We start from the raw sequence: 26,981 nt of genomic DNA on the forward strand, positions 1-26,981 counted from the left end.
ACTGTGATCATCTGATCTTCTATATACACAGGTCACAGAACTTCCAAAAATAATTTCTAGAGTCTAGATTTTAGAAGAAGAACTAATTATGATTTTAAAAAATTGCTAGTGATGGAGAATTCAATACTACCCTTGGTGAGTTGTTACAACAGTTCATTACTCTCACCATTAAAAATTTACACCTTATTTCCAGTCTGAATTGTCTAGCTTCAACTTCCAGACATTGGATCATGTTATACCTTTCTCTGCTAGACTGAAGAGCCCATTATTAAGTATTTGTTCCCCATGTAGGTACTTATAAACAAATAAAGGTACCCCTTAACCTTCTCTTTGTTAAGCTAAATAGATTGAGCCCCTTGAGTCTATCACAATAAGGCATGTTTTCCAATCCTTTAATCATTCTTGTGGCTCTTCTCCAAACCCTCTTCAATTTATCAACATCCTTCTTAAATTGTGGACACCAGAACTTGACCTACTATTCCAACAGCGGTCACACCAGTGCCAAACACAGAAGTAAAGTAACTCTTCTTTTACTTAAGATTCACGTTTATGCATCCGAGGGTCGCATTAGCCCTTTTGGCCACAGCACTGCATTTTGAGCTCCTGTTCAGCTGATTATCCACCACGACCCCCACATCTTTTTCAGAGTCACCGCTTCCCAGTAGAGAGTCCCCCTTCCTGTAAGTATGTTCTACATTCTTTGGTCTTATATGTATATATTTATATTCAGACACATTTGGACAAAACAGCTTCCTATAAAATACTAGAGGAATCTCAGATTTGTCTTAGTCTATGCAACATCTCCACGCTCAAACCAGTACTTCCAAAGTGGTCTTGAAACACATTATTTTTGTTAAAAGAAGACCTTTAAACAGTAAAGCCTCACTCATCTGTATTAAGGGATCCTGAAGGGGTTACTGTATGGCATTGAAAGGCTTCTCAGGGGGTGGAGGTGTAGAAGAGTACAAGTGCAGGGGACCAATTCTAGAAAGGAAATAAAGTGACTAGTTTTCCATTATGGATTCTGAGCCCTTCTCTAATCTTAGACAAATCAGGAGGTAGCAAATATTAAAGAATTTTACTAAGGTGGGAGGGGAGATATTTGGAATGGCCCCCAATAATTTCTTTTCTATGAAGACAGCCAACTTTGCTGAGCCCCGAGGAATGAAAAGGAATGACTTTCCCTTGCAAAGGTATCCCTAGAGGAGTCTGGGTCAGTGTACAAGGATGTGGAGGCCCCAGTAAGCTGTCAAGAGCCAACCCCTTCCCTTGGCAGGACAAATGTCTGTGACTAGTTGTGATAGGGCTCCTGAGTGTCGTCTTAAAGATTGAAACAGCTTGTCAACTGCTCTACTATGATGGGGCAGAAGAGAAAAAACAAATAGAGCACAGGAACTTCCTGAGTAGTCCTGTTCAGGGTGCAGAGAATCAGACAGTTCTCCCAAGAGATGGGTAACTCCCTGTTACTCACATAAACAGCTTTAAAAATGGAATGACAATGGATAAACCGGGAGTACTGGAGAGTGGCTTTCTTTGCACTGCTGAAGGCAGAGAAGCACATGGGAGGTAGCAAAAGACTTGGAACAAAAATGCACTGCCTAAAGTACTTGCAAGAAGCAGAGTCTCAGCCCAAAAATCTTGGATTGTTTTGGTCCAGAAACCCCTCACTAATGAAGTTTCAGTTTATAGATATGTTTTATTTAAAATTAAAGAGACTAAAAATATTCTGTATAGCTTCATTAAACTAACCTCGCTTCTTCTCCATCTTCTTTACTTCTGGTTTCTTGTTTTCCTCTTTACTCTGCCTATTAAAAATGTTAAACATTTTACAACGTTTGTCTTCTTTTAAAATCTGTAATTTCAAATTTTTTAAATGAGATCTGCTATTTCATGACTAAGGCAGTAACTCAAAACTTAGCACAAAAAAAGGACAAACACTGATCTGCAATAATGAAGTAGATTATGATTAATTTAACAACAGCACGGATAGCAGAATCTCCCAGATTAACAAATTGGTTTCAATAGCAATTGGCATTTACACATAGCAAACGATTAAAGGAAGGATAAACAAATTAATCAAGTCACAAGGAATCGTACAGATTTATAAATTTTATTCTCTGTGCTTCTGTCACAAGTGAAAGTTAAAAAGAAAAATGCACAGTATGAAAGATTCACACAACAGAATATTTTATGACTTCAAGAACACTTTAATGGCTCACATCAGACTTTAAAAGTGGCATTTAGTTCTACCTCAGCTACACACAGTAATAGAGGTGGGGGATTCTAACAGTTCCTATCATATGGCACCTTCCCCCCCTGCAAAAAAAAAAAAAAAAACCACACAAACCCTGCCCCCCCCCCACACCAAACAGTCAGCAGTGGAGGAGAGAAATCTACAGAAAACCTTAAGTGCCCTAATACAAATCGCCATATTATATATTAATCACATTGAAACACCTTAATAAGCACAGAAGTGTAAAGAATTTAACCCCCCCCCACCCTCTTTACAGTATTTTTACAAATCTCAAGGCTCTTTCCCTTAGGATGAGTGAAAATACAATACAATAAAATGAAAACAAGGATTTAAAGGAAAAAACTTCAGGATAATGGCATGGCCACCCTCCAGTCACAAGAGGAGGACAGAAGACATTACAAAGTCTCAGTGTCTTATTTTGGAACAAAATAGAAGTTTTGAACTCTCAACTACATGGTTCAGGAACCACTATAAATCCTTTTTTATCAAGTCTTTAGACCAGTGGTGAGCAACCTGTGGCCTATGGTCCGCACGTGGCCTGTCAGGGTAATCCGCTGGCGGGCCACGAGACAGTTTGTTTACATTGACCGTCCACAGGCACGGCCACCCGCAGCTCCGAGCGGCCAAATTTCACCAATTCCAGCCAATGGGAGCTGTGGGAAGCAGAAACCAGCATGTCCCTGCGCCCTGGGTGCTTCCCGCAGCTCCCACTGGCCAGGCAAGGCGAACCGCGGCCACTAGAAGCTGCGGGCAGCCGTGCCTGTGGACGGTCAACGTAAACAAACTGTCTTGCAGCCTGCCAGCGGATTACCCTGACAGGCCGCGTGCAGCCCATGGGCCGCAGGTTGCCCACCACTGCTTTAGACTGTATTATAGTTGGTACTACTTCTACATATATACAAAGTCTTATTTTACGTTTGGCAAATCCTAACATGCAGTGGGACCACATTTTCTGCAATGCATTTTTAGTATATTTTTGATGCAGCTGACAACAGATATCAAAAACTGACCAAAAAAATCCATTTAAAAATAATATCAGTCCTTAAGCATATCCTGGATATTCCTCTCATTCTAACCAATTACAGGTTCACAGATTTACAGGAACACAAAACAAATTTCATAGTGCATCTTTCATGACACTGGCAGCCCAGAACAAAATACAGTTTTAAATATAAAGGAATAATACAGAGGCATAATAGAACAAATTTAAGATGCATAAGCAAGACTGTTCCATCTGTTTAGACTATTAGGTCTGTGAGGAATAACAGACTTCCTTCTGTATCAATGTGCAGGCAGAAGATACTGCAGAAGTAAAGAGCACATTTTAAATTTTTTTTGGTTCTAGGTTTAGTGTTAACATGAGTCACTAGCTATAATAAAGGCCTGCATATTCCATGACATATGTATCCCAAGGCTGAAGCAAATGCTCTCCTCCTACCTATAATAATTTAAATGCAACCGTTTCTAGCTCTTCAGAAGCATGAAAGTAAACTTGAAAGGTATTTAAAATGAGTTTATTTCATTAATATTAAAATGAATAACCAAATCAATACATTACAATTAGTTGCAGAATTAAAAGTGTAGCACAGAATCAAGCATTAACAATACATTCAAACTAGTTGTTGAGGAATGGTAGGGGCAGAGTTTAATATCTTTGGGAGCTGGAGATGCTTGCAATTTGGCAGCTAGCGAAAGGGAATGAATTTAGGCTGCCAAGAAAGGGTGGTTGAGGAGGACAGAAAGATAGAGTCTGGGTTCTTGTTACTAGGCATGGAAAGGTTAGAGGGGAACTGGTATGTGTTAGACTTTGTCATTATGTGGAGAGGGAGGGACGGTTTTCTCATGTCATTTTCTCCCAGAGTTTTGTTACCTTGTTCTCCCTTTCTTCCTCCCTCCCACCAACTGTGGGGATGGGGACATCATGATCTCCTGGTGATTCCTTCTTCACCCATTCCTGGAATTGCTCTCCAGAACAGGACAGAGATTTCTTCCCAGTGTGCCCCCCCCCAACCCCCAAGTTTCTGGCAGCATCTTCTCTCCATGCTGATGCTTGGTTCTTTTGTGATAGTTTCTCTTCTGAGTGCAGATTGCTCTTGAAATCACTCAACTGGCTTTGCAGAGCCAGAGTAGCATAAGCCAGAACCTTTTCCTTGTTCTGTCTGACGGTGTGGGCTCCAGCTGCCAGACAGAGAAGGAAATGTTTTCCAGGGAACCCTATTGCATTCCATAACCTGATCAGAATTCCACAGCCATGGATTTAATGAGCCCTAGCACTCTTTCAGCCTCATATATTCAAGATTTAAGACATGGTACATGGATCAGAGTTAAGTTCTCTTTCTTCATAAAGGTAAGCTTGAATACAGGAAGCATTCATAGTCACGATAATTCTAGACAGAACCTGCTGCCTCTACCCTGATATTGGGAAGGCTAAGATACTGCAAGATTGACAATACTTTTTATATTCTCTGAAGTCCAATTTTCTCCCACCGTCCCCCAAATTATATTGATCCCTTATATTAATTTATAGTAACATATCCTCAATTTACATAGAAGTTAGAAAAAAATCACTAGAAAAAGGGAAACCACCACCAGATATTTCAGACTGATCGCTAAAGGAATTTTTCTTCAGATTTTTTCTCTTTATGTTATCCTCAGCCACTACTATCAGCTTGCACAACCACTACATATTAAAGAATATACTCACGGCTCAGATTCTATCGGCTCTTCTTGCTTGCGTTTTCTTTCTCCAACATCTCGCTCATGTTGGCCTTTTAGCATATTCCTCCTATGAGCACCCTGAAAGTTTCTTCCTCCTTTTTTCTTCTGTTTCATTTAACATAGTTTAGAGATTGGGTGGGAAGAGAGGAATACTTAGATTACTACAAATCAAAAAAAATGTCAGCAGTTAAAATTTCAGAACTACATCACTACATCTGGTGCTCATTTTCTTCTCTCAGATGGAGCAAATCATCTGTTATCCCACATACAGGGAAAAAAAAAAAAAAAAAAAAAAAGAGCCACAAAATCCATACAAGGAATCGAGTCTGAAAGGATCAGAGCATTCTAGCTTTTTTTTCCTTTCAAAATACATCTCACAATACCCTTCGTATGCTCTCAAAAAGCAATTATAGAAAAATCCCCATGCATTCAAGGTTCTATTACACTTGCCTAAATGGAATTTTTTCATATTAAAAGATGCTACTTGCCCAAGGGTAGATTTAAATTAAAGCCACTTAAAAAAAATTAGTTAATACCAAGGATTACTGAAATGGCCTTTTGGAAGAGAGTTCTGCAACTTCTCATTCCATACCATGTCTCTGTATGGGAGTCAGAACACTCAACTGCAACTGTTAATGCCCAGGATTGAAGACCTGGAATTAGCTTCAGGGCATATCTTCACTAAACCATTGTTTTCAGTAGATGTTTCCCCCAGTTTAGAAGATTAAATAAATCAATAGCCAAGATATAAACTAATCAAAGAAACATATACCTTACCTTATCACCTTCCTGCTCTTCTCCATCCTCTTCAGAATCAGAGGCTGATGTAGAACCCACTTTAGTGGCACTTTTCCTTTTTGGTTCGGTCTCTCTTTTTCCTTCCTTTTTCTCAATATCTTTCCTTGGTTTGTCTTCTTCCTTCTGATTCTCCTCATCTTTTTTCAGCTGTTTTTTTGGTTGTTTTTCTTCTGGTACTTTTTTCTTGGTCTTATCCTCCTCATGAACACTAAAATGCAATAAAAATTAGTTGTCTTTTAGTCAGAGTCCATGCTTAGGCTTTGTAATCCTTATCTATACTGAGTGTTAAATGGAGCCAAGTACTCTCAATAGCCAAAGGAGAAATGAATGTTTACATAAATGGCTTTATTAGAAAGAGTGCTTCATCACTTCATAGTTCATCTTTACAAAAAAATATGTCAATTCCCACTTTCTAAAGGATATCTTCGTAATCAAAAGGGTTTGGGTTTATCCCCTGTTTCTGAATTTACAGAGACAAATAATAGTAATGTTCAGTACTTGGGCCCAGCAAACACTTATGCATGTGCTTAATAGTATGCATACATGTAGACCTACTGAAGTTAGTGCAAGGAGTCAGTGAGACTATTGACGTGCATAAAGTTAAACATGTGCTTAAGTATTTGTAAGTTTAGGGCTCAGGAGATGTAAACTCCCTCTTCTCAGTTTAACTGACTTAGACCCCAATCCTGCAAACCCTTGCTCCCATGATTAGCTTTAAACATGCAAGCAGTACCAATTACTTCAATGGACTGGCTTACATACTTAATGCTAAAAGAAAAGGAGTCCTTGTGGCACCTTAGAGACTAACCAATTTATTTGAGCATAAGCTTTCGTGAGCTACAGCTCACTTCATCGGATGCAATGCTAAGCACATGTATGTTTGCAGTAAATGCTAACCTTTTTAATCAATTACACCAAGACATTTATTTAAGGCACATATCTAATGTAGATGCACATATGTCCTATAAACCTTCTAAAGACAGCTACGTAAGTTTAGAATATACAAATAGTTGACTATTCCTTCAATTATTAGGATGGTTAAGAGCTAGCATGACCCTAATATAGGGTGAAAGGGATGTGTACATAGCACTATCACATTTCAAACAGCACTTAGATTCCATGGTGTTCACTTGTGGGATTCTGGGGGTTTTATTACAAACCTCAATAAAGCAGCTGTAAAAGGCTAGTACAGGTTTTTTGCATGATCCTCCCTGTTTCTTCATCACAAAAATGAATATCTGGTATTAAGATATAAATGTACAGACAAACTTAACAGAAAATAAGGCTCTTTGAAGAAATTTTTCAAATTAGGGAGAAAAAGAGATTTCTATCATGCCTGAGTCTGAGCTACCTTGTCATTCTTACAGCTGATTTAAGTCTTTAGTAACTGCTTCATCTACCAAAGCAAGCAACCACCTATACCAAGTACCCCACGGAAAACAGTGCTCAGGCACTCAGTGACACAGTTATGCTAGTTTATTGAAAACAGCCATTTGATTTACAATATGTAAAGAGATTATATATTAAAATCCAACTCACATGTCACTTTCTGAAGGACAAGGTGGTTTCACCAATTTGGGTCGTCCTCTTGGTTTTGGAACCTTAGCTTCTGTAGCTAATGTTCACAGAAAGATCAGGTTAGTCTACAGCTTCTACCTGTTTCTTATTTAAAATAGACTATTCTCATAGCAACATCAACTGATAAAACAACAGCAGAGGGCTGGATATTGAATGGGATTGATATGCTGACCTGTGGCCTTTTCAGAGATTAGGTTAATAAATGAAATGGGTGTGGTGGTCTTATCCTGCAGTATAGAAGATGATTTTCCTCATTATAGGCTATCAGCAGGGCTAACTGCTATAGAACCATCAGGATGTTGTAAACAACAGATAAGGTGGGTTGGTAAAGTAATACGGGAGGCTTACACAACATGTACTTGTTATGCATGGCTATTGCCAGAGCCGTCAGTCATACATTTAATGCGAATATCAATTCACAATGTGTGTGACTATAATTATACAGCTATAGATATGTCTTGTGCAATTGTGGAGACTTTGGCACTCACATATGTTTAAGTTACAGAGAATGAATTTTTATAATAGCAAAGTAGTGCAAAATGTCTGTATTATGGAATTTTCAAAACTTCACTTGGGAGACTATTTCATACTGTACTGATCACTGTCAGGAAACTCCATTATCCACCCAGAGCTATACAGCGCACAGTTTTCTTAATTTCACCATATGTTTATAATATGCTAAACAATTTCTCTACCTCTTTGGCACTTCTATCCTAAGCAGTGTAAGATGAAAATATTGTGCACAGTACCACTTTAGATTAAATCTGCAGGAGATGCTAGCCTGCTACCTCCACTGAGCATGTTGCTAGGAAATGTACAGCATTGCTAAACAATACATGCACATGACACACTAATGCCAGGGTATGCTGTGTTGCATATTGCCTAGAGATATGTTCCCCAAAGAAGGCCAGAAGGGTGTATTTAATTCCATCTGGCTTTTATATTCACTCCTTTTATTACTTACATTCTGTGTATAAACGTAAGAGATAATATCTCCTCTTATATGGGTGTTTTAAACATTTTACAATCCATTTTAAGTTGCTAAAATTGTATGTTTTGCTAGGACAGATTGTGCGGATGACTTAAAAAAATTAATTCAAAGTCAAATATAAACTTCCTAGCTTCCATGCCAAAAAAACTCTAAGATCAGTTAAGCTATGGCTGCATTTAAAAAAAAACAAAACACCGAAACAGAACTTATTTACACCTGCTGGCGTTATGAAAACATGAGTATCAGAAGCAACTTATCTGTTGTCCACACTACAGGCTACTATGGTTTACATAATTGCTCAAAAAACTATTTTCTCATGCAGTAGTATTAAACAGTGAATTTTAAAGAGCTTTTACTTACACGTATATTTACACAGTACTTATGACTTTTCACAAATTAAAAACTACAGTACATTACATCTTGCTATTTTCAAAAACAGAGCAGAATTGTTGGCAATATTTTTCATATTACATACATTTCATATATAGTTCTGTTCTCCCTTTCACTTGTTTACGAAATTTTCACAACATTCACTGCTTTTAATCTTCCTCAAAAAAAATCCCTCCAGCCCCTCAATTGTTTTCTTACTCTTCTCTGAGCTCCCTACAGGTTTTCTTGTGTTCAGGTGTCCAGAAATGAATGCTTTATTCCAGGAACATTCTTATCAAAGCTGCACAAAGAAATTACCACCTACATAATGAAAAGATAAAGCTTGTCTGTGAAGGAGACAGAGCTTTCTCAAGGGCTTGCCCAACACCACAGAATGAACTCCCATAGGAACAAAGGACCATCACAAATTTCAACAACTTCTGATCTTAGTACAAGGCACATTTGCTTGACTTTGCTTTCCCTAACATATAGCAATCTGTGTGTGCGTGCACATTATAAAAAAAAATTCAAAATAAAAACCAAACACTTCATTTCATCTACTTCTCCTTTGGGAGAGAAAATGAGAGACCACATTCATGACAGATAATTAGTCACGCTGCTTAATTCACTACTCAAAGATGCTCAGACACTATGATTATGAGTGTGCTATAACAACCTATACAGAACAGAATTACACATGCAGCGCCCTACTATGTCTGAGATGCTTTTGCACATCACTCTTCCTTATCTCCTAACCTTTATTTTTGATTCCCCATCTTTGGTTTGTTTCAGTTTTGTCTCTGAAAACCTTTACTATAAATATAAATGTATCTTTACTGATGGCAACTGACAAGTCCTAAGTATTCATTCATACTGTTTTTTGTATTTTTTTTCAGTTTGGTAATTTATAACATTTAAGATATAATACAAGTGTTCCTTTTTCCAAGCATACTAAAGCCTGGTGAACTTTAATGAAAGGTGAAATATATCTAGCAGGCACAAATATACATGCTTTGATTAATAGCATCAGTGGTTTGAGCATTGGCCTACTAAACCCAGGGTTGTGAGTTCAATCCTTGAGGGGGTCATTTAGAGATCTGGGGCAAAAATTGGGGATTGGTCCTGCACTGAGCAGGGGGTTGGACTAGATGACATCCTGAGGTCCCTTTCAACCCTGATATTCTATGAATAGGCATATTAAAGAATCTGCAGTAATAACATTAGAAACATTTGCTTGCTGTCCTGTATAATAATACCTATCTCTCATATAGCATTTTTCATAAGTAGCTATTAAAGCACTTCACAATCTTTAGTATATTTATCCTCAGAGTGGCGCATGATATGAAACAATTGTACTATTGCACTGATGGCAAATCATTCCAGGTAGATATTTAGTTTGTTACATGTCTTCTTCTGGAGTCATAGAGACACCAGATCCTGCTCCAAGTGGCACCTCAGTATACCTTATGCTAGTACTCTCACAACTGAACACAGATCCCCAATCTTTTATTTTTTTTAACTAGCCCATAAGTATGCTTTTGCAACAGGTTTTTAAAGCATCAGGTTTATAATCTTCGTGATAACATATAAATCTTTGTAGCGCTATGCCACATGGCAATAACTAGCTCTTACCATATACTCTATAGACAAGCAGGGTTCTGCAATAGTTATGACATCAACAGCATGGTGAGGGTGATATTTGTATCACAATATAATAAAAATATTAATTCAGAGGACATGTCAGAAAGTTTAATAGTTGAAACTCTTACATGCTGACCACGTCACAGTTTGATATTTGGGACATTCAGCACACAACCCTACAACTAAGCTGTTTTATACTTTGAGGTCACCTTAAGCATTAGGCTAGGTCTACATTAACACTTATGTTGCTCAGTGGCGTGAATATTTCAACCTCTTCCCCTCGCCCCAAGTGACATAAATTATGCTAGCATAAGCGGTAGTGTGTACAGTGCTATGTCGAATGGAGAGCTTCTCCCGCCAACACAGTTTATCACTCTGCTCTTTGGGGGTGGATTACTTATGTCAACGGGAGAGCACTCTCCTTTGAGCCTAGAGTGGATACATGAGAGATCTTACAGCGGTGCAGCTGCACTGGTACAGCTGTATGCTCTAGTGTAGACATAGCCTTAGAGAGCAAATGCGTTGTAATACTTGGTGTCTACAGAAGTAAATTCTTTCATTCTCCATTTAAAAAAATTAAATGAGAAAAAAAATTAAGTCAGACTCATGGTGAAGTTACCTGCTGGTCTTCCTCTTTTAGGGCTTACTTTAGGAGCCACAACTACTGCAGTTGTTGCTGCTGCCACTGTTGTAGCTGTTGCCACTGCTACTGCTGCCTCCTCAGATTCTGCTTGTTTTTCAGACTGTTTTAAAGGATACAATTCATATAATTAAAAATGATAATCTCCCTTCACCCCTGTTCTTCCAACTCCGTCTCAGGGCTTGTTTATAGTTATGGCTAAATTGACACTGCTGCGATCGATGCAGGGGTGTCCATTTAGCGGGTCTGGTGAAGACAAGCTAAGTCAATAGCTGAACACTCTCTGGTCGAGGGCTCTACTCCCCCTCCCCAAGAAGCAGAAGGTAAACTGACACAGCACAGTGTAAACACCGCTGTAAATCGACCTAAGTTATGTAAATGAAGTCAACATAACTTACATAACTGAAGTAGCTAACCTACATCAACCTACAGCTTCCGTGTAGACCAGCCCTCGTTTCTGTGCAGACATAATATATACACGCCACTCAAAGAAGCTACAAATGCAGAAACTGTTAATGTTATTTCAACTATGACACACATGCACAAACTGGGTATCATGTGAAAACACTTTATTATAAGTTTTAACAATTGAGGCTACACTTAAAATAGTTACCAGACCACGCAACAACCATTTTCAGATTTAAACAAAAGCTACACATGTATGCACACACACAGAACATTAGCCACTGTATCACACATGCTCAGATAATTTCAGAGCAACTGAACTGTTCTGGAAAAAGAAACTAGACTCAATCTGTAAAAATTAAGTCTTTGAAAGATTATTTACAATATACATTCTTTTACAGTTAAAGACTGCTTTTGGAACTCAGAAGAAAAAATTATGGGTAGGTATCTGAACTTTACCTCTTATTCTTCTCTGAAGTGGGTACCCAGTGCTCTGTGATCCATTACAACTCTGTAATTAATTCTCCCTTAAATGCCTCCCTAGTTCCCCAACAGCCCAAATTGAGAAGATAATCTATAAATTTGGATTAATAAACATCAATGTATCCTGCCTTGATATGGTGAATCTATCTACTTATTAATTATATAAAACAAATGAAAATAAAGATTTATGGCAAAGGAAGATCCTAATATAAGGGAAACCCAGGATTTCTCCATCTCTCTCTGCGCAAATGCCCCATAAAGATGAAAAAGACAAAGGGAATACCCCCTCCAGCTGGAACTTAATGCAAGTTAGGATGCCCTGGATGGAGTCTCAGGGAGCACAAGGAGTCCATTTCAGACGAAGAAAGTTACAGATAGGTAGGTAGATTTTACTTTTCTCCTTTGTGGAACCTGGTGCTCTATAATCCATTTACAGCTAGGATGTAATCAGTTGTAAAACAAATCTCCACAAATAGGAAGGAAACTTAAAATAGCAAGAAAACAGAACCAAGAGGAAGAACAACCTCAAATAAGAGTTGTTTGTTCGTTCTAAAGGCCACATGCCTGACTAAGTGAGCCCTCACAGAAGGAAGGAAATCTCTGATGAACAATTTATAGAGCTGAGAAATTCCTCAATGTATCCACCTGGAAATAGTGGATAGGGACGCATTGTAACCTTCTTAGGTCAACCACCTAATCTTAAAATTGTACCTGATTTTCTTCAAAGATTAGTTTTGTGTAAAACGATGGTCAGTCATGACTATATCTAAGTTTGCAACCTATCTCCTTGCGTGGAAGGGCTTAAAATACAAGGAAGACGAACACCACAACACAACACCAGAACAGCAGGTCACCTAATGAAACTAATAGGCAGCAGGTTTAAAAAAACATAAGGAAGTACTTCTTCACACAATGCACAACGTGTAGAACTTGTTGCCAGGGGATGTTGTGAAAGCCAGAAGTATAACTGGGTTTTAAAAAGAATTTGATACATTCATGGAGGATAGGTCCATTAACTGCTATTAGCCAAGATGGTCAGAGATGCAACCTTATGCTCTGGGTGTCCATAAACAACTGACCTCCAGAAGCTAGCACTGGATGATAGGAGATGGGTAACTCAATAATTGCCTTGTTCTGTTCATTCCTCACTATCAGAAGACATTGGGCTAGATGGACTATTGGTCTGACTCAGTTTAGCCATTCTTATGTTTAAATAAATTGGTTCAAATTTAAACCATAATTTTGGGAGAGAGAAAATTTTGGAGAAGGCCTAAGAATCACATCTGGAAAAAGTTGCATGTAAGGATTCCAGATGAATAAGGCCTTCAAATTTATTAACGCTCCTCACTGATGTAACTACTAATAGAAAAACATTTTAACAGGAAATATGGGGAAGACTCCACCATATATTAAAAAAACAAGTTCAGCGATTATTTGAAACATCAAATAATACAAATAGACTCCAGATGTTATCTCTGAAGAGATGCAGGTTTAAAGGATTAGGAAGTGTGAGGCTAGAAGTGAAAGGAATATACCACAAAGCTGCTAAACAGTGAGACTTGGACTTTCAGAAAGGTAGGACTCATATCCAATCAAGAGCCCCGTCTAGAAGAAACTCCAGGTTATATAGCTCTGGTTGTCAGAAACAATTGCATTTTTGTTCTTTCAAATGCATCAAGAGTACCAAGTTCTCAGAATGGATTTATGGACAGTTTCAAAATATGAGTAATAAGTCTATTCATTCTCTAGAAAGCAAAATATCCCAGGTTCCAGGCCAAGTGCCTCAGGTGCTGTAGGTCTGGGAATTTGAGGGGCTCCTGGACTAGAAGTTCCCCCGAGACCAAGAGGTTCAAGAATGCTCAAAAGACAGCTGCAGGAATCAGAGACACTCTCCGTGTTTAGACCACTTCATTTCTGTTAACTACTTTTGGACTCAATGATTTAGTTTTTATTCTTATGAGTCCAATCACCATGTGTTTAATCATTGGATACAAAGGCTGATTTTCTGCTTAAACATAAAGCATCTAATGATTAAAACCACTTATGTTGCAAGCTCCTTACATAAGGGACTGCACCTAATGAGGGCTTGGAAAGCACCCAGTAGACACTACTGAAAACATACAGTAGGTAATCTACAAAACTTCCCGCTCCAGTAGCAACAGAGCTTCCCTTACTTTATTCAGGATTTTTAACTTTACTTTTTTGTTCCAGCCTGAAGTGTCAATATGCCACAGAAATCCAATTGTTGCTTTTCAAGTAAACAGCAGCTAAATCCAGAGGGAGTCTTAAGAAGAGAAAGTTAGAACCACCTTCTTAAGGGTTTGTAATTCTAGGAAGTTGCTGTGATTAACTTCATGGGACAACCATTTGCCTGACCTAAATGGGGCCTATCTGAGTTTTTTCAGGTGATACAGAAGATAATCTGCTTCCTGATTCTGGAAAGTCCATTACTAAACAGGAAAATTTGGAGAGAAGTGCATCCCCACCATAGAAAAGTTTCTACTTCTGGTCACAGTCATACAAAGTGAATGGAACCACTAGAGCAGTCCCAATCAGAAAAAGAAATTGTGAAACCTTTCCCTGGGCAACTAGAATCATGAATGTCTAATAGAATACCCAGAGGGAGAACACATCCTGTGGAGGTACTAAGGAGCTCCTCTGAAAATAGATGAGGCAGCTGTGGAACTCGAGCAGTGGGAAGTATCTTTACATATTGACAGGTTATATCTCGGATGGGTACCAACAAGTCACCTGTTGTAGGTGGGTCTTCAGAGTTACCAGAAGAGTTGTGAGAAAATGAGGATCATGAGAGAAGCAAACAGTACTACTAGGAACTGGTAATGCAATGTTGCAAAATGTATGTAGCATTGGCGGTCCAGGCAAACTGGTGCATGGAGATGGGTAGGACAATGAAAATTCTGAGGAAAATTGTTTGAGACATCTCTGTATCAGAAAGGCCTGGGCTCCATGAAGAAATGGGCCTTGCACACTGTTAATCAGCCTAGACAGAACCGGCACTGGCACAAACTAGTCTGTTCTCTTTCATACTAAGAAGACTCTTGAATGAAGATCTAAAAAAGAATTTCTCAGGAAAAAGGAGCAATGTTTTCTGGTGAACTAAGACTGGCAATGCTATCCTTCAGTGCTTTTCTTTTCTTTTTTTAAACTGGTTCAGAGGAAGCATGGGTGACAGGATGGAAGATGATAGGGGAACTTGAAAACTTATGAAAAGACCCTCATGCTTTTGTGAGCCCATCTGTCTGATGTGAGGTTTTTTAGGTTGATTTGGAAGGCTTAAACTTTGGAAGAAAGCTCTCTGTTCTCAGTCCTCCTTTTTTCTGTCTTCCTCTTTTGGAGGGCGTCTCTGGTCACAATACACAAAGGCATATTACTGAAGACAAACTAACAACCTCAGAAATGACAGAGCATCCTTCAATCTATTGGGCTACATAGCCTCACAGATGTAAAGACACTGCTGCTACAGTTTTTTGCTCCTGACCCAGTTTGCGATCTGCCCCTTTGAAGAGACAGGGAAGTGCCTTTTAAAAACACTGATGGAGACAAGGAATAATAAGGAGCAGAGGAAAACAGAGCTAGTCATAAGCACTCATGACTGAAGCTCCCTGCTTGTGCAGTAATGCTCTTTCAGGTTTAAGCCCTTATTTAAGTAGTTTTACAGCTGTACCACAAAATCGCACACTCAAAGACTATCTATATTGCAGATAAAACGTGTTCTCAACTTCGATTAGCTACATGAGTTAGATAACTTGGATTAAAATAGCAAAGATGACACAAACTACGTTAAAAGCCAAGTTGTTAACAGTTCAAGTTAAAGCCGGAGTTAAAAGCAGAGTTGCCATGTCTTCACTGCTATTATAACCTGAGTTAAGAATATACTTTTTTTTTTGGCGCGCATTGGAGAAATACCCTAAGAAGAGACACTCGCACAGACAACCTTAATTATGCGATATAACTTTTGAGGGCCTGACTTAATACAACCTTAAATACACTTTTAAAAAGTCGGGAATGTAATTTCCCAGGTTTGTTTTTTTCAGGAACAGAAGTTTTATAATAGACAGTATTATACAACTAGTGTTATACTCGACCCGTATAAAGAATAAAAAAATAGAGCATTTGTAGAACTAACTGAAAATATTATTTTCATTACTGTAACCCTTCACTGTCTAAAGTTAGATGGTAAGGAAATTGACAGTGTGTTGTGTGAAGTGCCTACCACATTTTTGGCACTGTAAACATTTTTACCTTCCTGTTCTTGGTTACTCCACACATGCAATAGAGCCGAACTTCTAAAAATCAAATTGGACACAGCTTACACCAGGGGTGGCCAACCTGTGGCTCCGGAGCCGCATGTGGCTCTTCAGAGGTTAATATGTGGCTCCTTACACAGGAGCTGAAGCTACAGATGCTAACTTTCCAGTGTGCCGGGGGATGCTCACTGCTCAACCCCTTGCCCTGCCCCAGGCCATGCCCCCAACTCTACCCCTTCCTCAAGGCCCCTGCCCTTTCTCCCGAGCATGCTATGCCCTCAATCCTCAGCCTCCCGCCTCGCCTCCGGCACATGTGAAACAGCTGATTGCGGTATGCAGAAGGCATGGGGAGGGAGGAGCTGAGGGCCCGGGGCGGGCAGGCAGGGAAGGTACTGATGGGGGGCTGCTGACATATTACTGTGGCTCTTTGGCAATGTACACTGGTAAATTCTGGCTCCTTCTCAGGCTTAGGTTGGCCACCCCTGGCTTATACTATGCAGAATTAAAGCACAAAACTGCTCAACAACCTGTTTTGAACAGCGAAGTTCAAAATCCTCAATTTACAAAGACTGTAAACATGTCAAAAAGCACCTAGCGCATAGAACAGACACTCTTTTATGGAATAACTTAACAAATCTTTAAAAGCATGACAGATCAGTTAATTTGTGAAAGAGAGTAGAGAAATGGCACCTACTTACATGAAGCTATTAAGTATTAGCATCAGAACAATCTTTGGTGAAACAGAGATGAAGAAAACAGTAAAATAGGGGAGGAGATTTCAGAGAAATTAGTGGCATTCCATCACGTAAGAACAAAAATTGTGAGGCTCAAGTTTTCAACCAGATTGTCAAACCCTTCCTTTTATTGGTGACTGCTCACTGCTCATTGACTTTATCTGGACTATCTGTACAAATAAATGCTCACCAATATGAATTCTAATGACAAAAAACTATATTAATGCATTTAACACAGAGTTAAAGTTGCTTCGTGGTATGTTGTCCCCTTGTAGAACATTGAGTTGAGTAAAACTCATCCTTCTGAAAACCAGGAAATGCAGTTAAGGTTGCCCATGCAAACTGAACTCTGTCCTCTTTCAGTAATGCCCAATTAACACACATACTGATATTCTGCCAACCCTGCAGCTGCTGAAACGTACAAGCTCTTCCCCACCTTTTACAATCCATTCACTCTCACTCATAGGATTCCATCTTTCCACTTCACATTATTAAAGGAGCAAAAAAAAAAAAAAAAGGAAGAGATTGCCCATGCCCTCTTTGAGCAATGCCTAATATGCACATACTCATGTAAGATCAGGAGGTTCCAGATCCTAGCATACACTCACACACTTAGCCAACTCCCCAGAAAAAATACCATGTATACAATTTAAGACCTAATTCACAGACTTTTACAACTCCCTTAACACTTATAGGATACCATCTCAACCTACACTTTCACTTAACCATCTTTAAAACATTAGAATTCTTCCACATTCCACCTAATTGTTGACAATATCCTTTGTAATAAAAGCCTTATGCCCTGCTACTAACATAACCTACACAGTTCTGCACAGAAATAATGCCTAATGCATCTTGAAGGTACACATGCATCTCTTCCTTTTCCTCCCATAAGACTAAAAACATCAGTGGCAGTGTGTTCATCAAGGAAAACAGCATCAACACAATCCCTCCAACTACCCACGCAAGCATAAAGTGGCTGCACAGACACCCTCTCATTTATTTTCTCTTTGTTGGCAAGTGTGCACTGTAATTCTTCCAGGGCAAGCAAATATGTGAACACATTCTTCAATACTGTTCACAATTTGGGTTCCCCAAAGACTTAGTTGATCAGTTTTTATCAAAGGTAGTGAGTGCATGGCACTCACTGAGAGCATTTAGACATTTTGATTGTTAGCTTTACGCAAAAAAAAGGCCCACTAGAAACTTTCTGAAAAATGGCTGGTACCTCTGGACTTGTATCTCCACAATTCCTGGCTCAAATGACCCCAAATTTGGGTTGCTAACCCTAATCCAGAAGTCATGACGCAACCTTAACCACAGTAGCACTGCCATGCCACTATAATAAAGATGCCACAATGTAGCAAAAGATTAGTCAGTCTCATCTCTCTTGCTTTCTCTGATCTATGTCAATTTCAGAGAGATAATCATATTGAAGACATTTCCTAGTTCTAAAACACTTGAATTTCGTACACTGTTTTTGTGTAAGGTTCCAATGAAAGTGGGCTTTTCTGCTCTATGGGATTTACTGGCATTTTCATTGTATTCAAAAGGGATTTATTAAGTGAATGAATGAATTGTTGATATACTGCAGCACAGTTCTGAATTTATTCAAAAATCAAATGAAGATTAATTGTGATTGGAGTATAATTTGTTGCTGAAAAAATGTGAGAATCAAATAGGAAAGCCACCATCACAAAACGATTGATAAGGTAAAGAAAAAGTAAGTATATTGTTACCTTTCTTTTTCTCCCTCTTCTAGCAACTTTAGGAACAGGTACATCATTAGCTTTCACCACACCCTGAAAAAGTAATACTTAGAATGTTAACAAAACATAAGAGTTAGTTTAAGTTATTATGATGCTTGAAGGACAATTTTATCATAGCTTTTAACATATATTTTAGCAAAAGACTATGCACACATGAAGGTATCTGTTATCAAGTATCAGTATTAGGCAATTGAAGTTTCTTTCTAAAACTGTCGTAGAGGATTAAGAATCAGTGACACTTCTTCAAAGAGACAGATAAAGGTATAATAGCTTGTTCTGGACTTTAGTAAATTGCAAATTAAATACTAATTAGTATTTTGTTTAAGACATATAGCCATATTTTATTGAACTCATCAAGTCACATCTAGTATATGCAGTTTCTAATGAGTTTGTTTCCCAATGTGTATTAAGTGAGATATATACACTAGCTTAATTAACTTTATCCAATTTGTATAGGTGGCTTGATATTTACTCTAATAATTAAGGGCCAAAGTTTGCGCTCAGATACACGTTCTGAACTCCCAGTGACTTCAAATCAGTTATATAAACATTTAAGCAGAACTTGACTTATAGAACTTATATTTTAAGCCATTCCCGGGACATGGTCAGATGATTATTGTTAGTGACTGCAACAGATTTAGAATATTTGCATTTAGACTTATCAATATATCTTTGTAGTACAGTATTAAATTGTTGACTTTCTTCAGAATTTAGTATTCTCAAACTGTGGTACACATACTACTGCACTTGTTAAGCCAAAAACTTTAAAAAAAAAAAAGTCTCAGTTTTAAACGAACAGTCATCACATTATCTGCAGGAAGTCAGAAAATGACCAAGGAACAAAACACAATCTCCTAGCCACTTTCAGCCATAATGGTGAACAACATTTGGCTGATGATGCCAGCACTGTAGTTTTATTTAGCAATGTGTTGTGTCACACAGCTTGTCACCGTATTCATTTAGTATACAGCTGGCTTTCTGATATGCCTCGCTTTCAGCTTGTGCTGAGCTGCACAAGTGAGGTGAATATGCAAGGTTTCATACCACACCACCAGAGCTCATTTCTTCTGAAAAGACACACGATTCACAGTAGCTGCAAAACCTGCAGCCACAAGGAGCCCAGCAGGGGGATCCACTGTGCAGTTTGCCCACAACTGCAGCCATCCACAGGCCAGAGCTGCTGAGTAAAAAGAAGCCTCCTGGGGCTAAAGCTGCCTGATGATCAGGAAAAGCCCTGCACTTCCAGTCAAGACCCCTCACCGCTGCCACGGCCCTCTGAACCCCCTCCTGCCCTTTGACACACATGCACCTCTCACATTTCCTCCAGGAGCTACTCAAAACATTTTGTATTTTTCTTGATTTAAATTTTGTAAAAAAAAAAAAAAAATTGTAAACAAATAAAAGAGCAAAGTGAACTTCAGCTCGTGTTCAATAATAATCCAGATAAGAATGAGCAGGAACTCTGAATTTAAATTTAACAGGTTAAAAAAATCAAGTTACTGAATATATTTCATCAGTACATCAAAATATATCAAGACCTCATTTATGACATGTTTGTTCCTTGTAATCTGAGCGTCACAAAAGACAAATAATAATGGCTGCTTCATTGTGTTTCTTTTTGATGTATTCACTAAAAACGTGAGATGTTTAAAAAGGATGCCATAATTAGAGCTGGCCAGGAACTTTTCAATTAAGTGGTTTTTTTGGAAAATATCGATTTGTCCAAACAGAAATTTCGAAAGCAGCTTATGTTTTGATGAAAGTTTTGCCAGGAAGATTTCTCAGATACCATATGAAATTTCTGGTCAAATCAAGGCCTCAAATCAAAGCCTAGTGGACTGCAGGAGAACCAGGTTCAAATCCCAAATCAGAAGGAGCGGGAACTTCAACGTGGATGTCCCACATCCCAGGTGAGTGCCCTAGCCATCTGACTACTGGCTATTCTGAAGTGATATATGTGTGAGTCTCTCTCTCTCTCTGTTTTTTTCATGAAGTATTTCAAGAGGTCTTGGTTTCCTTCTGTACTGAAACAAAACTAAACGTTAAAACCTCAATTTTTTGTAAAATGGAATTCCTGTTTTCAAAGCAGCACTAGTTACAAATGAATATTTTAGTTTCCTTATTCATTTATTTTACTATAGACTCTGGAAATATTTAAGCCTGTATTAGGGCCTAAAATAAATGTGTATGAAGAAGGAAAAATTTGCATGTAGTATTTCAAACATCTGCTTGAGGCAGAAAGAAAAACATCCCACATACTTCACTACTGGGTTTTTCTGAAGGGACATCTTCTTCCTTTGCAGCATCCATCTCTTTTTCTTCTGTTTCAACTTCAGTGGGTAAATTATCCTGTTTAGCAGATAACTAAATAGAAAAACCAAAGTCGCTAAATTTCACAATTTATATTAACTGAGATCTAAAAGAACCCGACAGGAGATGAACTGCAACAGACTCATTGCTATCAAATTGCTTTCCACCTTTAGTTGAAATAATTTAATAACTAGGTCAGTTTAATCTGTATGTAACAGTCTTCCATTTTTGAAGCATACCCCAAAGCTGTTTGTTAACATTGCTCTCCATCATTCCTTACAGAGGCAGTGGGGAAGGAAGGGGGCGTGGAACGGGGAGAGGCATGTGAGAGAGAGGGGAGGGGAAGGGAAGGAAGTAGTGTGAAAGGGGGATGAGATGGGGAAGAAAAAGGAACAGGGGAACCATGGGGGGAAGTAGGAGCCAGGCATGCAGCATCCTCTTGGCAGCAGCTGGGACTCCCCCGTTAAGCAGGCCCATCAAACCCTCACTCTGACAAGCCCTACCCTCAGACCCCTGCCAAACCGAGCCCCATCTCCCCACACCCAGATACCCCCCCCAACCACCTTCACCTGGATCCCCTGCAGAGTCCCATTGCCCCTGCCCCCAGAACCCCCCCAATGAGCCCCTGTGCATCCAGATCTCCCACTGAGCCACCCACACCCAGATTGCCCCACACAGAAACTTCTCACCCTACACCTGGATCCCCCCACACTAAGATCCTCCACACTTGGATCCTGCTGGACTGAGCCTGCCCGCGCACCCACCCACACCTGGTGCAGAGGGGCAGATCCAGCCCTTGCACTGTGTCAGGGTCAGGTGCAGCCTCACTGCTGAGTCCCTGTACTGGGGAAGATGGGAGCTTCAGGGTGATCTCCCACCTCAGTGCAGCCAGTAGCCTGTACTCCCCACTGCCATGCTGGACCCACATTTATTTATTGACAAATAAAATTTGCAGAATTTTAAAATATTGTGCACATAATTTTAATCTTTTTGGTGCATGGATCTGAAAGTGGCCAGCATCAGATTCCTCAGAGGGAAGTGTAAAAATCCCATAGTATGCAGATGTAGGTTAATCTACCACCGACTTTTAAGGCCAGGCCTACACTACCACTTATGTCAGCAAAACTTGTGTCGTTCAGGGGTATGAAAACCCCCCCACCCCAGTGACATACGTTTTGCCAGCATAAAAGGTAGTGTGCACAGCGCTATGTTGGTGGGACAGCTTCTCCTGCAGACATAACTGCCGCCACCCATTGGAGATCGTTTAGTTATGTCGCTGGGAGAGCTCTCTCCCATTGGCACAGAGCAGCTACACGAGAGATCTTACAGTGGAGCAGCTGCATTGGTAAAGCTGTGCCACTGTAAGGTCTCTAATGTAGACATAACCTACCTCTCATCTTGAGATAACAGAGACAGGCTTAAGCTCTGAAGCATGAGATTTAGTATCTATATCCTTTCCAAAATTCGTTTTAGCATTAACCATAAGAACTCTGGATATTTCTGTTATCTACCTAAATGTCTAATATCTTTTTGAATCTAAGTTTTTGACCTCAATGACAGCCTGTGGTAATATGCGTGTTAATCAACATACTTGTGTGTGGAAAAACTATTTCCTTTCATCAGTTGTGAATTTCCCACCTTTTAATTTAACTCAATTATCCTTTGTTCTTGTGTTATGTGACAGGAAGAACAAGCTCCTGATTTACCTTCTCTATTCTGTTGTATACTTTTATCATGTTCCATTTTATTCATGTCCCTTTTTTAAAGTATGAAATCCCAATCCCAATCTTTTCAATCCCTCTTCATATTAGAGATTTCCATGCATCTAATTGTTCCTGCCCTTCTCTGAGCCGCCTCTAATTCTGCCATATTTTTGAGATGTGGTGACTGGTACTGCACACAGTATGTTTCAGCTTTACACTGAGCAGAGTTCTTCACTGAACAATCCACAATAATGTTCAGGTTCCTTTCCTGAGTTAATACAGCTAAATTTAGAACCTTGTAAAGTGAAAGAGTAGTTTAAGATTTTGCTTCCAGTATGCAACACTACTATGCATTTACTGACACTGAACTTGATTTACCTCCATGTTGCCCAGTCATCTAACTTAAAATTTAGGTCTTTTCAGAGTGCCTCACAGTCCTCTAACCTAAGTAACTCAATTACCTCCAAATGTTGCTACCTCACTAGCAATCATTTCCATATTAACAATAATATATAAACCACCACTGGACTTGGAATGTAACTGTGAAAAAAGCAGGTATTAAATTTTTTCCCCCATGATGAAAGCTGACCAGTCCTATTGCTTTCTATCCAATTTTTGATCCATAATACTTTGCTTCTGACCCCCATGACCACTTAATTTCTTTAGTAGTGGCTTGTCAAGGGCCTTTTGAAAGTCTAAAATTATGTCAACCAACTCCTATATCCATTATTTTACTGATTCATTCAACTAATTCTAAACAGATTAGCAAGAGAATTTTCCTTTGTAGAAACCATGCTGTTAGACCCTATAATATCATGATCTTCCACATGTTTTATTATTCTAGTTTTAATGATCATTTCCAGCAATTTGCCAGACACAGGTGTATAATTTACTTCTCTATAAATTCCACTTCTCTGTAATTCCTCAGGTCACCACCAAAGCTTTTTTTAAAAATAGAGTTACAGCATTTAATACCCTTAAAATCCCTCAAAAATGCAATAGAGATTGCATATTTAAGCTCTTTTAGAACTCCTGAATATATAGTCTGGGCCTCGTGATTTATGATTAATTTATTCCAGCATCTCTGACACTGCAATCTGATAGCATGCCATCATTATTACTAGAAAGAAGCAGGTAACTTCACTACATAGGATGTTGGAAGACGAAAGGAAATAATTTAGCTTCTCAGTAATGTCTCGGTTTTTCTTAATTGCTCCCTTTAAATCCAGAGATTCAGCAGATCACTGCTTCTTTTGCAGGCTTTCTGCTTCCAATATATTTGTGCACAATTATTATTCTTATGAATGTAAATCGGGTACCTACATTGATGTATATGGCCCTAACTATGTAGGTCTGGCCCACAGACCACAATTAAAATTTGGAGCCAGATTCTTATCTAAGTGCATCAAGATCACTCCTACCTGAGGCACATTTGCTAGGTCTTCAACATAAAGGATTTCTACAGTTGCAACTAAACAGTAAAATACATAGGGGTGCTTTTTTTTTTTTTTTAAACAAACAAACAATACTGCTTTTCTCAGACAGCCTGTCTATCCTTTGTTTAATTAGAATTCAGAAGGTGAAATTAAGATTTCAAAATCATTAAAATTATATCTTTAAATTTAGTCATTTCCAGGAATTAAAAATAATTCAGTTGTTACATTAACTATTCCTGCCTAATTTTGTGGTTTTACAATCACTCACCCCACCCCCTCATTTTTTTATTTTATTTTTTTAAAAGGTAACCTCTCCCTTTCTTCCACATGAAACATTCACACAAACAAAGGAGACCAAACTTGACTATACAGGAGTGTGATGGGGTGCCTACTCCACAAGACCTGGAGGAGTTAAAGTGGCTAGGCAGGCTAATTAACTGCCCAGGCTACTCCTGAGGAAGGAGCAGGCCACTAACTGGAAATGGGCTTAGCTGGGCAGGAACAGGAAGGGCCGAGGAGTTGTGAGCAGCAGGATACTGCAAGGCAGCAGTCTACAATCACTCCCTATGAGGAGGGAGCTTGGGCTACCAAACCCAGAAAGAGGGGGAAACCAGATAGGTCGGAAGAAGCCCAGAAAAACAGCAGCAAGGGGTAGGACCATACAGACCATGGCTGCTTATTATTGGCTGGAACCCAGTGTAGAGGGCATGCCTGGGGTCCCTTGCCAGCCACTGGGAAGTGGCGCAGTGTGTTGGAGAGATCAGCAGACAGCTGGTTTGAACTCCCCAGAAGGGGAGGAATTTAATGACACAGGCGGAGGGCCAAGGCACAAACAGGAAGCTACAGCTCTTTGAGTGACAGGGGGTTGTAGTGTGAAAGAAACAATGGGTAGAGACACGGCCAGAGGAGAGTGGTGCCTGGCAAGAGCTAATCCCCAGAGCTGCCAGGAGGAGGCGCCACGTGCACTGAGTGGATCCCGTGACAAGGGGATACAACAAAACTGACTACACAAGTGATGTCAAATCCACAAAGTAAATGAAGTAGAAAACACTAATAGTTTTCCTCCTCAATCTTAGACATTATTTATAGCAGCAATTAAAAAAATAGAGATTTCAGAAAGAAAAGTGAAGTGTATCCCTCTAAAAATCTAGTCAGTCAACTTGCATCATTTATACTCTTATCCTTACATGCCAAAAATGAAGCCTCATCTATACTAGAAACTATACTATATTACTGAGAGTAACATTGATACAAAGTAAATTGATATAAGAAAGTTTAGTCAGTCTATACTCACCCACATTAGGGGTTTGCACTGGTTTAACTAGACAAACTTTTTAAACAAACAGACATAGGTCCTGACAATCATTTCTCCTTCCACTTATCTGATATATATTTCCAATATCTGACTTGTTTAAGTGTATATTATTTTTAAAAAATTAAGTCTTTGTAGTTGTAAGAAATTGTTTCAAATTTATATATAACGGCTTAATAGATAATAGTAATTACATAAGGACAAATGTCAGTGTTCATGCCTGAAAACAGAAGACAGTCACAACACCTATGCACTGTTCATTTAAACTAAATATGTAAGATTTCCAATACAGATACCAAACAGTTAATTTACATAGTCACTTACTTTGGGGACTGTAGACTTTCTCCTTTTAGTTCCTACTTTTTCTTCACTTCCCTCAGTAGGCTCTTGACAGCTTTCTTCAACAGTCTCTTTATCGGTGTTGTTAACAGTTGGATGCGACTTTAAGTCAAAAACATTACCACATTTATGAAGTCAAATAATTTACTGAAGTAATGAATAATAATGACATTAAAGTTGCACGGTTGGGTTTAAAATTAAAAATCAAATTTTCTTTACCTGTATTATAAGTGATTTTTTTTAATTTAGTTTTTTCCACTATAGCCGATTTTAAAATTTCTCTCAACTGAGACAATGAAAATAACATTCAAATTTAACGTTCACAGTTCCCATGCACTACCAGTAAGTTGTGTTTAGACAACAAGCATTGCAAGGGAAGATTTATTTAAAAAGTTTCCATTAACATTTGATTAAAGACTGGAAAACTTTTGAGCCACGTACAACTGAGTAATATCCTTAGCACACCAAAACTCAATTCCACCATAATGTAACATTTCCTATCCCCTACTGAACACAAAGCATACTCCAGAAGCATTTCCTTGCACATTCCTATACGTGTGATTGTGCCATTTAGTAATCCTCAACCGATGCAAGAAACTGACAACCATTATTTAAAACTTCTTGGGCTATATGAAGGGGCATTAGATAAAAGTTTGTAGTTTGGCTACAACCTGATCCACTTCTAAGACTGGCTATCAATAGTAGATGAATTATAAGCTAACGATTATTTTCAGGAAAAGCATATGGATCAAAAATATTCTTTGATGCAATGAAGGTGGAAAGGATAGCACTAGAACTATGGAAATAAACAGAGAAGGGAAAATCACGTACCTTTAATTCTGCTTCTCTATAGATAATATTGTGCATAAGTCTCACTCCTAGGACTTATATCCTCTGTACAAGGATAGAATGCCCCTCTTAATTTTTTTCCCTCTTGAGGGAAGTGGTTTTGGATTAGAGCCCAAAGCCTCCATACTAGCAGCTGGAAGCTATCCCCAGCAAAGTATAAATGCTGCCCTCTGAACATTCAAGCCAGTTCCTTCAGTTGTAGCAGAGTAACAAAACTCTGCTATAGTTAAGGTTAAGACTGGCTTTCTGCTTAAAACTCAGCTCTGTGCTCTAAAATCCTATGGTTGCTTAGATTGCCTTGAAATTTACTGTGCCTCAAAGGAGGTGTGGGACTGATCAAACCAGGACTCAGACCACTGCACCATGGTCTCAAATGCTCGAAGT

General features: G+C 38.9%; 1 protein-coding gene across 4 annotated transcripts in view; it reads right to left on the reverse strand.

The window, feature by feature from the left end:
* The window catches only part of PSIP1 (PC4 and SRSF1 interacting protein 1), a 66,183-nt gene that overhangs the window by 20,130 nt on the left and 19,072 nt on the right, over positions 1–26,981 (reverse strand). For 2 of the 4 annotated variants that reach the window (XM_048851292.1, XM_048851286.2), the window contains exons 5-12: positions 25,734–25,850; positions 20,908–21,012; positions 18,619–18,681; positions 10,969–11,092; positions 7,310–7,385; positions 5,750–5,978; positions 4,959–5,077; positions 1,750–1,805 (exon numbers count right to left, since the gene is read on the reverse strand). In XM_048851292.1, the coding sequence (XP_048707249.1) occupies positions 1,750–1,805; positions 4,959–5,077; positions 5,750–5,978; positions 7,310–7,385; positions 10,969–11,092; positions 18,619–18,681; positions 20,908–21,012; positions 25,734–25,850 (889 nt within the window). Of the gene's footprint in view, positions 1–1,749; positions 1,806–2,094; positions 4,433–4,958; positions 5,078–5,749; positions 5,979–7,309; positions 7,386–10,968; positions 11,093–18,618; positions 18,682–20,907; positions 21,013–25,733; positions 25,851–26,981 lie in introns of those variants that run through there. The other 2 variants (XM_048851293.2, XM_048851289.2) reach the window with 2 other exon arrangements.

Source organism: Caretta caretta, chromosome 5, assembly GCF_965140235.1.
Source record: "Caretta caretta isolate rCarCar2 chromosome 5, rCarCar1.hap1, whole genome shotgun sequence".
Taxonomy (NCBI): Eukaryota; Metazoa; Chordata; order Testudines; family Cheloniidae; genus Caretta; species Caretta caretta.